General features: G+C 46.6%; 1 protein-coding gene across 1 annotated transcript in view; it reads right to left on the bottom strand.

Moving 5' to 3' along the window:
• Positions 1-14,713, bottom strand: part of LOC130874817 (lactase/phlorizin hydrolase-like) — a 35,915-nt gene extending 21,202 nt beyond the window's left edge. Inside the window, exons 1-5 of the mRNA XM_057770322.1 lie at positions 14,065-14,713; positions 9,969-10,048; positions 5,281-5,364; positions 3,223-3,325; positions 2,035-2,113 (exon numbers count right to left, since the gene is read on the bottom strand). Of these exons, the coding sequence (XP_057626305.1) occupies positions 2,035-2,113; positions 3,223-3,325; positions 5,281-5,364; positions 9,969-10,048; positions 14,065-14,713 (995 nt within the window). The remainder of the gene's footprint in view (positions 1-2,034; positions 2,114-3,222; positions 3,326-5,280; positions 5,365-9,968; positions 10,049-14,064) is intronic.
• Between the last annotated feature and the right edge of the window lie 844 nt (positions 14,714-15,557).

Here is a 15,557-nt window from a genome sequence, read left to right as displayed (position 1 = left end):
AGGAGGAGGAGGGTCAGAAGGAGGAGGGTCAGGAGGAGGAGGGTCAGGAGGAGGTGGATGAGGAGGAAAAGGGTCAGAAGGAGGAGGGTCAGGAGGAGGAGGGTCAGGAGGAGGTGGATGAGGAGTAGGGTCAGGAGGAGGATCAGGAGGAGGAGGGTCAGGAGGAGGAGGGTCAGGAGGAGGAGGGTCAGGAGGAGGAGGGTCAGGAGGAAGAAGACCATCTCTGATTCCAGCACTGTGGTAGGAAACATTCCCACCATTCTTTGCTCTTTTTGCTTGTTCTCTGCTCAGGCCCCCATGCTTGCAGAGAAAGCACTGACAAACTGAATCTCCAGCCCATTTGATCTGAGAACTCTTTAAAATAAGGATCCCTTGGACCAGGCTCTGCTTCCTGTCAGTGCTGTGCTTCAGAGAAGGTGTTCACATCTCACACTGAAGAACTGGGCTCAGGAATCTACTTATGAAGCTTCAGCGGGCTGCTCAGGTCTGCACCTAAACTGCCCTTTCTTTTTTTCTTCTCTTTAATAAAATTGCTATACTTATTTACCTTTTAAGTTTCATTATTGATTGCTGTGGTTTTTATATATGGACAACTTCATGGGGTCTGTTCTCTTCCTCTGCACTTACATGGGACCTGGGGATCGAACTTAGGTCACCTGACTTGCCTGGTGAACTGCTTAGTTTTTGTCAACCTGACACCAAGCTGGGGTCATCTGAGAAGAGGAAACCTTGACTGATAAAATGTTTATGTCTGACTGGACTGGACACAAGTCTGTGGGCATCTTCCTGATGTAATAATGGGTGTGAGAGGGCCAAGCCAACTGTAGGTAGAACGACCCCTGGGTAGATGGTCCTGAGTTGTACAAGAAAGCAGACTGGGGAGCTGGAGAGATAAGACAGCTCAGAGGTTGAGAGCACTGGTTGTGTTCCCAGAGGTTGTGAGTTCAAATGCTAGCACCCACATGTTGATTCAGCAATGTCTATAACTGTAGTTCCAAGCAATGCAGTGCCTCCTCTGATGTGCATACATGCAGACAAAGCACACAAATTCATAAATTAAGAAACCTTGAAAAATAGAAAGAGGGCTGAGCAAGCCATGGAAAGCAAACAAGCAGGCAGCACTCATTCTCCCATGGCCTCTGCTTCAACTCTGCCTCAAGTTCCTGCCCTGACGCCCATCTTGGAGGACTGTACGCTGTAAGATGAAATGAGCTCTGCACTCCCCAGTTTGCTGTAGTCACTGCTTTATCAGAGCAACAGAAAGCCAACTAGGACACAGGCAAGGGCCTTTCCCCTCTGAGGCACCAGAGTCATTTATTCATTCATTCATTCACTCATTCATTCATTCATTCATTCAGAGACCCTGTGTGTAGGGTGTGCACACGGCATGTGCGGAGGTTGGATGACAATTGTAGGTGTCAGTTGTCTCCTTCAAACACGTGAGCCTGAGAGATCACAGTGAGGTCATCAGACTTGGGCACAAGTGCCTTTACCCATGAACCATGGAGCTGGCCCCATAACCTGCTTTCTCTGCCACATATGTGCACACTTCCCCAGCATCCTCATCTCAGCTCTGCTAAATATGCAGACCTAGGAGAGTCTGACAGTGAGGACGCCGGACTGTGTGGGCCCAGGCACATCTCCACGAGCTACTGCTTCTCCAGCCTCCCTCTGAGCCTCAACCTCTCATCTCTTAAATGACTGTGACCTGTTTGCTGTCCCAGGAGGCAAAGTCAGGACTGGTGAGATGGCTCAGCAGTTAAGACGAATCACTGCTGTTACAGAAGGCCTTGGTTTAGTTCCCACCATTCACATGGGAATTTTAGTTCCAAGGGATCTGTCCTTCTGACGTTCTGACCTCTGTGGGCTCACTCAGGCAGGTGGTGCACTACATACTCACTCAGGATCCTGCATGCGCACACAAACTCCAAACAAAAGCAAAACACAAGGACAATGGTCCCCAGTGATTGCCCATGTACACAACAGAACCCATAGTAACCGTTCCTTCTTGTTAACGGCACAAGCCAGCATTACCTCTCCTCAGAACTGGATGAGCAGCTCAGGAATGCACTGATGTCGAACCCAACGGTCTGTACTTGGTCTTTGTTCATGACTGTAAGAAAAGCAGTTTGTTAACTGTGTGTGGAGCTGGAGCAGAAACTTGTAACCGGTAGTTTACCTCATTTTAAAACCACTCTAACCCAAGTGACGATGCTAAGACTTTCTGAAGATACCATTGATGCGTCTGGTCTGCTTAGAACTAGAATATTGGTCCTCATATTACAGGGTGAATATCAGTGACGCAAAAACTTCAGAAGACAGCTGGACCCACCCTTGAGTCTTGGTCCTAGGAACATGTTCATACCTCCTTTCGGGCTTTTTTTTTGAGATAGGATTTCACGATGTAGCTCTTAGAGCTGAATGGCTTTGAACTAAGAAATTTGCCTATCTCTGCCTCCTGACTACTAGGATTAAAAGTGTCTGCCATTGCCACGTATTGTGAAATTTTTGAAAAAGAAGGCTAGGGAGTTATTGGTAAGGTGCCTTCTGGGTAAACATGAGGAATTAGCTCAACCTCCAGAACCACACAAAAAGCCTGGCATGGGATAGGCGCCATAACTCTAGATAAGGAGCAAACTGTTCTTCTAGAAGACCCGAGTTCAGATCCCAGCACCCAGTGTAGGCAGCTCACAACTACTTGTGAGTAACTCCATTTCCAAAGGATCCAACAGCCTCTTCTGTTCTCCTCATGTACCTGTATCAATATGTACACACACTCATACAAACACACACACACACACACACACAGACACAGACATGCACACACGCATGCACCAACAGACTGCCCTTGAGTTCAAAGCCTGGCAGGACTACACAGTGACCTCTAGACCACAAGGTCTAGAGATTTTCAGCATCTTAGATGCTCCCAAGACTGCTCAGAACAGGGGAACACAAGGCTGTTTCCACGCTGACAGTTCACACCTGAGTCAGGAACATTTCATATTGGGCACCCTTGACATCTATACAGGACCACTCTGTGTACCCGGACAGGAGGAGCTCACTGCCAGGGGACTTATGGGACTAGAGCCTCACCTGGTAGGCTCTTAGTTCAGCCATTTCCCTAGGCCCCTCCCTCAAGAGAACCCTCGACGTCAATATTGCTCCCTAACACGCCAGTGTAACAAATGCCACTCGACACCTGCCACACGTTGGTCCACTCACCTTCAAGCAGGCTGAAGAGCAGTGAGGAGGGGCTCTTCCCTGTGGATGGGCAATCCTGAACTTTTAGGGTATAGATGAAAACCTTCATTTTGGGCTCAACATTCTAGAAGATGAAGACCAACAAGTATGCCTTTAGTAATGGGAGCAGGGAAGACACTACATGCTCACCTTCTAGAAACAACCTCGAGTCACCCCGCCTACTGAGGGCAGAGACTTGGACTCTGGAGAGCAACACTAGTCAGTACCACCGACCACCAGCCCTTCCTAAATGAAGTGATAACCATAGCAGCTCATTTTACACGGAGCACTTTATACGCCAGCAAGATTAGGGTCAGGACCAAGGTTTCTGCTTGTGTAGGAGCCTGCACTTCCTAAAATGTTTAACCAAGAGGCCGCATAACCATGATCATGACTGTTCATGGTTTGCTGAAAAAATACTCTGCTTTGTGACGTTGAGAATGTACTTTGGCTGGTAGAGTGTTTGTCTAGAAAGTGTAAAGCCCTGGTTTCCATCCTCACTGTTACATAAACCAGGTATGGTGGCGCAGGTATACAATGTCCGCACTCAAGACAAGGAGGCAGGAGAATCATAAGTGCAAAGTTAGCCACAGAAGGCCAGCCTGACCTACATGAAAATCTGTCTCAATATATAAACTTTAGAAAAAAGAAGATACACCACAGACAGGTAAAGAAGTTGGCTACGGCAGAACAAGATAGCCATGTCTTCACAGGAGATCCTATACTTTCCTTTCTTCTTTGGATTTGTTTCAAACTTTCTGTAATAAAAAGTCAAGCAAGCGGCTACAGAGATGACTTGGTGGTTAAGAGCACCCACTCCACAATCATGAGTTCAGGTCCTGTGTAAGAAGCAGGCCTCCCACAAATGCCTGTCACTCCAGCTCTGAGGGATGTGATGCCCTCTTCCAGCCTCTGTGCACCCGGGGCAATACCTTTCCCTCCCAGCAGGAGGCACGTGCATTTACACAAATATGCACAGTCACACTGAACCATACACACACACTGTTCTCAAAAGTTAGAGGCGCTGTCACTGTGAGATCTCAGCTCCTGTGGCTGATTTCCCTCTGTTCTTTTTGTTTCTGAGAATGACATTTAATTGCAGTATTTCTTTCTTCTCTTTCTTCCCCCCAAACCCTCCAATATACCCCTCCCTCCACTTCTTCAAATTCATGAGTTCCGTTTTCCTCCATTCTTATTGCCTGCGTAGGTGTATTTGTAAGTATGTTTATATACATACATATCTAACCATAACCTGTTCAGTCCGTACACTGCTATTTGTATGTATGTTTTCAGGCTGACCATTTGGCACTGGACAGCCCACTGGTGTGCTCTTCCCTGGGGAGAAGCACTGTCCTGCTCTCAGCACTAGTGTGCCCTGTAGTTCTCTGTGCAGAGCTGAGGCTTCATGGGCTGTCCTCCTTCATGTTGGTGACACTCTATGGCTGCAGCTTCTGATGTTACTGGGAGAAACCATCTCACAGCAAACTTGCTGATGCTCTGCCTCTCACAATCTTTCTCTCCTTCCCTCTATTGTTTTCCAGCATCTTCGGTGTAAAAGGAAATTATCTTCAGGCTGGTATGTTTGACTTCTCTTTAAAGTAGCTTTATTGGTGGTGGTTTTGGGGCCTCTGCACAGACCCTTTCACAGGGCAGCTGTTCTCTCTTCTCCATCCCTCTCTCTCAAACAGGGTCTCAGGTAGCCTAGGTTGGCCTTGACCTCATTGTTTAGCTGACAATGACTCTGTACTCCGGATCCTCCTGCCTCTACCATCGGAGTGCTGGTATTACAAGCAAGCTTTACTACACTGTTTTGTGCTGTGCTGGGGATGAACTCAGGGCTTTGCTCCTGTAAGGCAAGCAGGCTACTAACTGAGCCACAGAGCACACCCAGGGACTGCCCACAGGGAACCCACATCAAGCCCACATCTGTAAGTGGGAATCTCATGGCTGTTATGAAAGGCTCAGTCCACGCCTTAGGCAAATGTCACATTTCTGATAAGCTGTCCACTCGCCATCACGATGGAAAAGCCCTCACATTACCTGCAGGTCACTCAGCTTCTGTGGTAGAGTCGCCACACTCTGGCATGTAGGAGTCAAATCAAGAGAGAGGAAGTCAACCGAGTCCTAGAAACAGGGAGAAGAAGCATTAGAACAAGGCCTCCTCACAAGTGTGCTGGTTCTCCCCATGACTGCGGATGAGTGTGCATGTGAGTACAGCAGGAGTGTGGTGAACTAGTAAGTGTGAAAATGGGTGTGCTGGGTGTGCGGTGCCTGCAAATGGAAGAGCACCTCGTGAGATCAAGGCCAGCTTGTGCAACAAGATATCTTATCTTGTAGAAGAGGAAGAGGAAGAGAATAGTGAGAGGGCCTAGCAGCTATAAGTGCCTGCCCTCAACTCTTATGATCTGAGTTCCCCCCCCATTACACATGAGGGTAGAACCGAGACTCCCAAAATTTCACTCTGTTCTCCATAAGTGCCCTAGGATGTGCACACCTATATACAGACACACACCACACACACACATACACACACATATACACACACATACAACAAATAATACATGTACACCACACAGACACACAAACAGACACACACAGCAAATAACAAACACATACACCATTCCACACACAAAATAAAAATGTAATGAATTTTTGAAAAATCAATGACAGTCGTGAAGTGGTGGTACACACTTTTAATCCCAGCACTTGGGGGGCAGAGACAGGTGGATCTTTGTGAGTTCGAGGTCAGCCTGGTATACACAGCTAGTTCGAGGACAGGCTCCAAAGCTACATAAAGAGGCCCTGCCTCAAAAAACAAAACAAAAGTAAAGAGAAGGGAAGAACAGGTGGCTTAATCCCAGGCCCCAGGAGGCAGAAGCAGGCAGATATCTGAGCTTGAGGGCACCTGGTCTGCACGGCAAGTTTCTTGCAACCAGGGCTACACAGAGAAACCCTGTCTGGAAAAAGAAAGGAAGGAAGAAACTTGAATGATTTTTCCATGCTTTCTGACACCCAGTACCCCCTAGTATCTAAGAGCAAGTCTCATTGGTTTTGTAGTTGTTTGTTTTCTGAGCAGCCTTTGGATGACCTAGAATTCACTTGTAGGCCAGGTTGGCCTTGAACTTCTAGATCTGCCTGCAGCTGCCTTCCAAGTAGTGAGACTAAAAACGTCTGTTAACAAGTTCAGCCAAGAGTATGTCTTTAACCTGAATGCTGGGAGATGGAGATAGGTGTGTCCTGGGGGTTCACTGACTGGTCAGTTCAGTCAAATCAGTGACCTCCGAATTCAGAGAGACTGAGACCCTGTCTACAAAAAAAGGGGAGGGGTAAAAAGTGACCGAGGAAGACACCTGTACCATCCGTACTACTACATGTACTACGGTACAACGCCTGTAGTGCGGACCCTGCACTACTACGTGTACTACGGTACAACGCCTGTAGTGCGGACCCTGCATTACTACGTGTACTACGGTACAACGCCTGTAGTGCGGACCCTGCACTACTATGTGTACTACGGTAAAACGCCTGTAGTGCGGACCCTGCACTACTACGTGTACTAAGGCACAACGCCTGTAGTGCGGACCCTGCACTACTACGTGTACTACGGTACAACGCCTGTAGTGCGGACCCTGCACTACTACGTGTACTACGGTACAACGCCTGTAGTGCGGACCCTGCGCTACCGGACCATTCCCGAGTGGGGCAAGGGCCTGGGGATTTAAACACACAAAGACACACAGACAGAGACACGGGTCATCCTTGAAACTAGATTGCCCCCTTTATTGTGTACCAGAGCCGCTTACATATGGTTCCTTAACTGATATCCATGCCCCAGACAAACCCACCAGATACCACTCCCCTTCATCAGGAACTCCTGAGGGTCTCATGCTCAGAGTAGCTGCAAACAGGAAAAGCAAGTTGTTTTGCTCAGAGCTGCTGCAAGCATAACAGTTTGTTTAAAGGAAATTCAGGGTCTGGGTCAGCCCCCAACAGACACCCAGTGTTGGCCTCTGGCCTTCACAAGCACCTGGACACACACAGATGAGCAGGTTAGTGCACCTGCACACACATGTAATACATTAGTTAGTGCACACAGGCACACACAGAGAAAAACAATCATAATGTAAAAGACAAGATTCTACCTGTCTGTGGTTTATATATGTGCTGTAGGAAGGCTTGTAGCTTGTGATTACCTGCCTACTGGGGCGTGGCCTCTTACACTATATGCACGAATGCAGAACCTGCATCCGCCCCTTTTTTCCTTCCTTCCTTTTCGCCAGCTGCTCATTCGGATTGTTGGATTGCGCGATTGGATCTCTGTCCCCCGTTCAAGCAGAGAATTCTGATTTGTGAGTTTACCCCTAAATAACTATTTCTCCTTTCTGAGCTAGTGTGGGATTTCTTTCAAGCGTCCATGCATCACTAGGTCCTTTCATCACATACGCTTGAAGAACTTTAAATTCAGGATCTAAGCATGAGAATACAGCAGTGTAATTGACACATGCGCGCATGCACATAGTCACACAACACACACACACACACACACCTGCCTCCACAATCCTGACTGGCCACTCTATTTTTGACCAGAATCTCACAAGCTGATAACTGCCCTTCCCTCCCACAGCTCAGCTGTCTCATAGGTCAGGCACCAACTGGGAGCCACGTGTCCCGGTCCAGTGCCCTAGCACCCAACCCTCACTGGCTCCCCAATGCCTTCTTATCAAGTGCTTCCCGGTGTCCACCAGATTCCACATCTGCCAGCTCAGGAAATTGAAAACCATATACAATAAGGTTCTAGATAAACAAATCTCTTGCTGACTGGATGCCATCTAAATTAATTTACTTCATAATAATTGCTATCGACAGACCAAAGGACTGATCATAAAAATCTTTGTCCAGCAATAGCCTTTGAACTGGTATTTCGCCCTCTGCATGCAGCGCACAGATCAGGGGTAAACCCAGGACAGTGTCTGGGTTCCTTCTGAGAAGTGCAAACCCTGGGGCCTTCAATGGGCCTGAGCAGTGTGTGCCTTTCTCTGGCTCTGGACTCCCTGCTTTGCCCTGTGTCTATCTAATGCTGCAGCTAGCTTCCTACCCTTACATCATCCCTGCCTTCCCTGTTTTCCCTCCTGTTCTGTCTCTTGATATTTCTAGCAAATTTCTCCCTACGGTTAACACCCACACAAAAGTGTCCTCCAAGGCCAGAGTGATGGGACATGCCTTTAATCCCAGCACTCAGGCGGCAGAGGAAGATTGATCTCTGAGTTCTGAGTCGGAGGCGACCTAGACTACAGAGTAAGTTCCAGGACAACCAGGGCATCTCAAAAAAAAAAAAAAAAAAAGTGTTCCCCCAATAGGAGGCTCTTATCTGGGCTCCCCTCTCTCCTGAGGTGCTCTTTCCCTACTGGCAACTATTAGCTTAGACCAGTAGAGACCCTGGGCTGTGGATGTGGTCCAGGAGGGATGTTTGCCTAGCATGCACAGAGGCCTTCATGCCTATAACCCAGAACTTGGGGATAGAAGCAGGAAGTTCAGGAGTTCAAGATCATCCTCAGCTATAGTGACTTAGGCTAGCCTGAGATACATGTGGCCCTTTCTCAAAAACAAAATGAATAAGCAAATAAATAAAGAATAAACACCAGTTACTAGAGGAAATGTAGGGACACCTGAGTCTTTAGTAGCTGGAGGCTGAGACAAGAGGATTGGCCAAATCTGAGGCCAGCTTGGGCTACTTAGTGAGAACATTTCACAACAAAATACGGTAGCTTCGCACACGGTGCTGCATGCCTGTAACGCAGACATCAGAACGGTAACCAGAGACCAAGAGTTCAAGGTCAGCCTGGGCTACCGAGGGAAGCCCTGCTCAAAAACAAACAAAACAAAAAAATAAGTTATAATTTAAAAATCACAGAGGATATAAATCAGGGTGGTAATCTAAGAAGTATATTTTGTTTATAACCTTATTTATTTTCTTTTCTATATAGCATGTGCAAGGGCCCAAGGGGGCCAGAAGAGGGCGCTGGTTCCCTAGAACTGGAGGTTACAGAAGGTTGTGAGCCATCGAGTGGGTGCTGGGAACTGAACCTGGATCCTCTGGAAAAGAGCAGCCAGTTCTTTTAACCACTGAGTCATCTCTTCAGCTCCCAGAAGTATATAAATATACATTTTAATAAATTACTGTCTATTAATATTTTTTTTTCTCTGTGGGTATGTGTAGACCAATTGGGTCCCAGAAGTATATCTGTTTTGTTTTAGTTGACACAGAGTCTCAGTATGTATCTCTCCTAGGCCTGCAACTCACTAGTAGCCCAGGCTGGCCTCAAACTCACAGAGATCCCCCTGCTTCTGCCATCCTCTGTGATTGATCATAACCTAAGGAAAACCCCACCCCTGCTCCACTCAGGAGACTAACAGCTCCAATTTCCCCAAGTCAATGTCATGAAGTCAGCACAAGTAGCATTCCTGCTTGTCCTAGATTAACAACAACTCTGGCCAAACCAACCCTCTGCCCTTTGACCAACCCTCCTCCCAATCCCTGATAAAAACCCTAGCCCATGGGGAAGTTCAGTCTGGTCTTCTCTGGTGACAGCCCTTCTCAGGTTGACTCAAATACACCTGTGCCACTGTCACTGAGCAGCCTCGCGCTCTTGTCCTCTTACACAGGCCTCATCTCAAAATAAATAAATACAATCACATTTCACCCTAAGCATTACAGATGCAGCATCTACCTTGGTGAGTGCAGCCGAGGATGGGGAGAGCAGGAGCTCGGGAATATCTTCAGCCTTAAGAACGACAGAGAGCCTCCCTCCTGGAACCAAACAGGAAAGAGCAGTAGTTGAGGGAGGGTTGGGGCTTCTGAATATATAGATCAGGACCATGACTTCTCTTTAGCCAACTGACAGACTCCAGAAAACAAAGTGTCTAAAATACAATATCTCACTAAGAGACTAGGTTGGTTTGGATTTTTTTTAGACCATGTTTCTCTGTGTGATCCTGGATGTCCTGGAAGTCAGCTGGCCTTGAATTCACAGAGATCTGCCTGCCTCTGCCTCCCAAGTGCTTGGACTAAACCTGTGTGGCACCATGCCTGGCTAAGAGAATGTTGTGTACGAATTAAGACCCACATAGAGAGCACTTGGAAAAATCAACATAAAAAGAATTACCCTAAGGTGACAAGAGAACCCTTTTTCAAACTCTATTTAAAGATAAATTGCTCCAGACTGAGGACGGAGGTCACTTGGCAGAGAGCGTGGACCAAACCCAGGTATTGATTGATTGACAAGCCCAGGGACTGATAGCCAGCACAGCATAACCAGGCATGGTGGCGCATGCCTGTGATCCCAGTACTTGAGAAGGAGAAGCAAGCAGGATCAGAAGCCTGAGGTCATCTTGGCTATAACCCTGCTATATCTCTGGATAATCAAGACAAGAGCTGCCACCTAACACAAACAAAACCGAAAGTCAGGGTGCTCTCCGGAACCTGCTATGTCTTTGTCCTCACTGCAGCTACTGTGCCTTGATGGGGAAACACAGGAAATACTGATGTGTGCACTTGTTTTGTTTAGCTCTCCGGCAGCATGGTGAAGGCCTCAAGCTTGTGTGTGCACCACAACAGCCTGGAGAACAGGGGTAGAAAATACAGAGCCGCTGGGTGGGGGTGGTGCATGCCCTTAACCGCAGCACTTGCAGGGCAGAGACAGGGGGATCTCTGAGTTTGAGGTCAGCACAGTCTTCAGAGTGAGATTACAGGCTAGTCAGGGCTACAGAGAGAAGCCCTATCTTTTTTTTAACTAATATTTTTTAAAATATTTATTTATTATGTATACAATATTCTTTTTGTGTGTATGCCTGAAGGCCAGAAGAGGGCACCAGACCTCATTACAGATGGTTGTGAGACACCATGGGGTTGCTGGGATTTGAACTCAGGACCTTTGAAAGAGCAGGCAATGCTCTTAACCACTGAGCCATCTCTCCAGCCCGAGAAGCCCTATCTTGAAAAACTAAACCAAACAAAACAAAAAATAAAAAACAAACAAAAATAGACCATTAAATTTATTTACTAAGTACACACACACACACACACACACAAATCTTAAACTCAAATAAAATAAGAAAAACCTGATCACATACAGAACTAATATATGAAATTTAGGAAAAAAAAAAGAAAAAGAAGAAAGCTAACGTCAGGACCCACCTTCAGATTTAGAGTCAAGAGTCAAGATACAGATGTGCCTATGAACAAAGCAACCCTTTTAAAAATACACAGTTATTTTATTTATGTGGATATTTCTATGTCTATGTGATTATATGAAATGCATATATAGATGTCAACAGAGGCCAGAAGAAAGTGTGGGATCCCCTGGAGCTGGTATTACAGGTGGTTGTGAGCCACTTGATGTGGGTGCTGAGAACTAATCTCTGGCCCTCTGGAAGACAGCAATAACTCTTAGCCAATCAGGAGCCATCTCTCCACCACCTTGACTCCCAATGCCTTTTTGGAGACAGGGTTTCAGGTAGTCCAGGCCGGCCTCCAAATTTCCAAGTGAACGAGGATGACCTTGATTTGAATTGAATTGATCCTTCTGCCTTCAGCTCCCAAGGCGACCTTGAACTTCTGGCCCTCCTGTTTCCACCTTTTCATGCGATGCAGGTATTGGAACCCAGGGCTTCCTGCATGCATGGCAAGTACTCTGCTATGCAAGCTCTCAACCCTAGTGCTCATTTAAGTTTTTTTTTTTTTTGATGATCGTTTTTTGAGACGGGATTCTCTGTGTAGCTGTCTTAGAACTCATTCTGTAGACACTCAAACTCAGATATCCACCTGTCTCTGCTTCCTAAGTACAAGGATTTAAGGTTTACATCATCATAACCTGATATGGTATTCCCTTCTGTATGCTGTGAATACCAATGGCTAATAAAAAAAAATGTCTTAGGCCTGTGATAGGGTAGAGTAGAGCTAGGCAGGGAAAACAAAACTGAATGTTGGAAGAAAGGAGGCAGAGTCAGGAGAAGTCATGTAGCCCCACCAGAGACAGATGCTGGAACTTTACCCAGTAAGCCACAGCCACATGGTGATACACAGATTAATGGAGATGGGCTAAATTTATATGTAAGAGGTAGCTAATAAGAATCTAGAGCTACTGGGCCAAGCAGAGATTTGATTAATACAATTTCTGTGTGGTTATTTTGGGGCTGAGCAGCTGGGAACTAACTGGCAGCCTCTTACTACAAAAACCCACCTAGTTTTTAAACATTTAACAGAAAAAGTTAGATTCTTTTTAGTTTTTGTTGGTTAATTTTGGGGTTTTGTTTTGTTTTTTCCACCAAGACAGATTCCCAGAATGTAGACCAGACTCTTCTTGAACTCACAAGGTCCACCTGCCTCTGCCTGCAAGTACTTGAATTAAAGGCTTATGCACTATGTCTAGCTAAGAGTTTATTGCTTATATTCACACTATGTATAACAAAAATTACCTCATTTAAAATTGACAGAATAGGATAGAACATCAACATTGTAGCAATGGTGTAAACAGCATTATGCTTTGAGGTCTTAAAGAACGCCGGTATGTTAAAACACTGGCTTCGTTTTTTCTCTCTTTTCTTATTTGGGGGGATGGGGATGTCACTATGTAGCACTGGCTGGTCTTGAACTCAGAGATCTGCACACCAGGTTGACTTTGAACCTAAAATCCTCACACTCAGTCTTCCAAGTGCTAGATTTACAGGTGTGCACCTCCACACCTGGCTAATTTCAATTTGAAGGTGGTATCAGAAGGAATGATCAGAAGGTGGCAAGAATTTACACACAGCACTAGTCCCTGTGATATATTTTGTTCATAGTAAAAATAAGTCAGTACAGTTGTAGAGCACTTGCCTCTCGTGGGCAAGGTTTTAGCTTTAGTCTCCATCGAACATTTACAAATCACAGTCTTCTCACTACGCATCGGTGTGTTATTTATCTTTGCCTCGCTTGATGCACTGTAAGCTCCAACTAAAAGGTACACACTTGTTTCCGTAAGAGAAGGGGAACCACAGTCGGGTCTCCTTGTAGAGACTCAGGACAGCACTGTCTCTCCAAGGCAGCTCCAGGTTCAAGGAGCAGTTAGAAGAAAGTGGGAGGAATCCTGACTTTAAAAACTTCTCTTCAAGGAAGGGCAGAGAAAGACAGTTGCACAAACTTGACCCTGAGGAAGGGTCTAGAAGACAGTTTTCAAGGGCTGGAGAGATGGCTGAGCAATAAGAGCACAGGCTGCTCTTCCAGAGGTCCCTGGTTTGATTCCTGGCACCCACATGGCAACTCAAACCCTCAGTAACTCCAGTTCCAGGGGATCTGAGGGCACAGGCATGCACATGGTGCTCAGACAAACATGTGGATAAAACACCCACTTATCGAAAATAAAAATAAAATCACACACACAGAGACAGACACACAATTTTCAGGAGCTTAGGATATGGCTCAGTGGTTAGAGCGCTTGCCTGGCATGCACAAACCCCAGCCCTGCATAAAACTGGTTGCGGTGGCATGTCTGTCATCTTGGAACTCAGGATGTGAATTTGGGAGGATCCGAGGTTCAAACTTATCTTCTGACCTCACAGTGAGCCAGCCTGGACTACAAGAGACACTATCTCAAAGGAAGAGAAAAGGCGTTTCAGACAAACGCTGTGTGTTTATATCTTTGTCCCCTTTGGGAATGGATTCTCACCAATGTTGAGATCTGGGGTCTCCTGGAAGGGCAGAGATGGGAGAGACATCAGTTCCTGCCTAAGAAGCAATCAGAGGATGGTGAGGGCTGCTGCCGGGCCACCATGTCCGTGTGTACTCACCCTGAGTAGAGAACTCTCTGTGGTAAACTTCAAAGGCTTTCCTGTGGGCATTGCTGAGGGTTTGCAGAGCAGAAGCTTTCGAACCCTGAGGGGCAAGATCCATGATCACTTTCTCCAAGTCGCTGAAGGTGAACCAGATCTCAACAAGGTCCCCAAAGGACTGGAAGGCGAACGTGGCATAGTCGGCAAAGAGCTCAGCAAAGTCCCTGTCTCTCTGGATGGTGCCACGGGTGGGTGGCGTCTGGTGGCACAGGACCATCATGGGCTGAAGCTGGGCAGCCTTCAGGGACTGCAGGAGTTGTCGGTAGCACCGCACCGCTTCCTGGTCTGGATTCTTGGGGCTTCCCGTTGGGAGAAGCTGTGCCCATGATAGAAGTACTTTGTAATGGGTGACCTGACTGGTACGAAGACTGCTCAAGTACTGTGGCAAGAAAGAGGGCAATGGCTGCTGGCAGACGTAGAAGTCCTTGCTATCAGGTCGAAAACCGGAGCCTTGGCTTTCCAGTGGATGGCTCAGGTTAAACACTAAGTCATTTGTAAGAGGACCAGCGGCTGAAATAAAATTTCTGTCGGGTTCCAGGTCAATCCCCTGGCATGAAAGACTCAGGAGGACAGTGCTCAGGAAGAGTGCTGTCCAGGGCAGCTCCATGTCCAAGGATCTGTTAGAAGCATGTGGAAGAATCCAGACCTTATAACACTGATGAGGCTATAAAATACAGTGATTATCCACACAATATTTAACCGTGTTATCTAGAATCATTAAATCAGAACTTTGTTTAACCAGCATAATCTTTAGAAAAAAATGTTTTGTGCTTCTGTATACATGTTCAGGAACTTGTGTGTGCACAAACATGTGGAGGCCAGAGGTAGATCTTGGGCGTATTCCCCGATTGTAAGCCCTAGGGAGCTGCCTGTCCCAGCCTCTTCAGTACAGAATTACAGTTGTGTCATCGATCTTGACTTTCCAAGAGCACTGAGCATCAAAACTCAGGTCCCCATTGCTGTACAGCAAGCACCTCACCATCGAGCTGTCTACTCCACCCTAGTCTTTACAAATGTACAAAACATGGGACAATGTTATTGGATTAGGTATAATGATATAATAAATAAAGTTTTCCTAAATATCAGAAGGGCAAAGGTAAATCACTAGAGGTCAGGCAATGGTGACACACACCTTTAATCCCAGGTTTTGAGAGACAGAGAAGATGGATCTCTGTGAGTTAAAAACCACCCTGGGCTACACAAGATCAATGCAGAAACATATCCAGGTGGCGGTGGCTCATACCCTTAATCCCAGTTCTAGAGAGTCAGATGCCCTTAATCCCAGCACTACAGGGAATATAAAATGGAAGGAGAGAGGGCTTCGTCTGCTTAGTCTGGGGTCGCCCAGCCTTGGGAGAGGAAAAACTTCTCTAGTGGCTTAGCTGCTTTGCTTTTCTGGTTGTTAGGTTGAACCCCAATATTTGTGCTCTAGTTAGGGTGTCCGAACCCTG

This window comes from Chionomys nivalis, chromosome 5, assembly GCF_950005125.1.
Source record: "Chionomys nivalis chromosome 5, mChiNiv1.1, whole genome shotgun sequence".
Classification (NCBI taxonomy): Eukaryota; Metazoa; Chordata; class Mammalia; order Rodentia; family Cricetidae; genus Chionomys; species Chionomys nivalis.
This window is presented reverse-complemented; position numbering and strand designations above follow the sequence as displayed.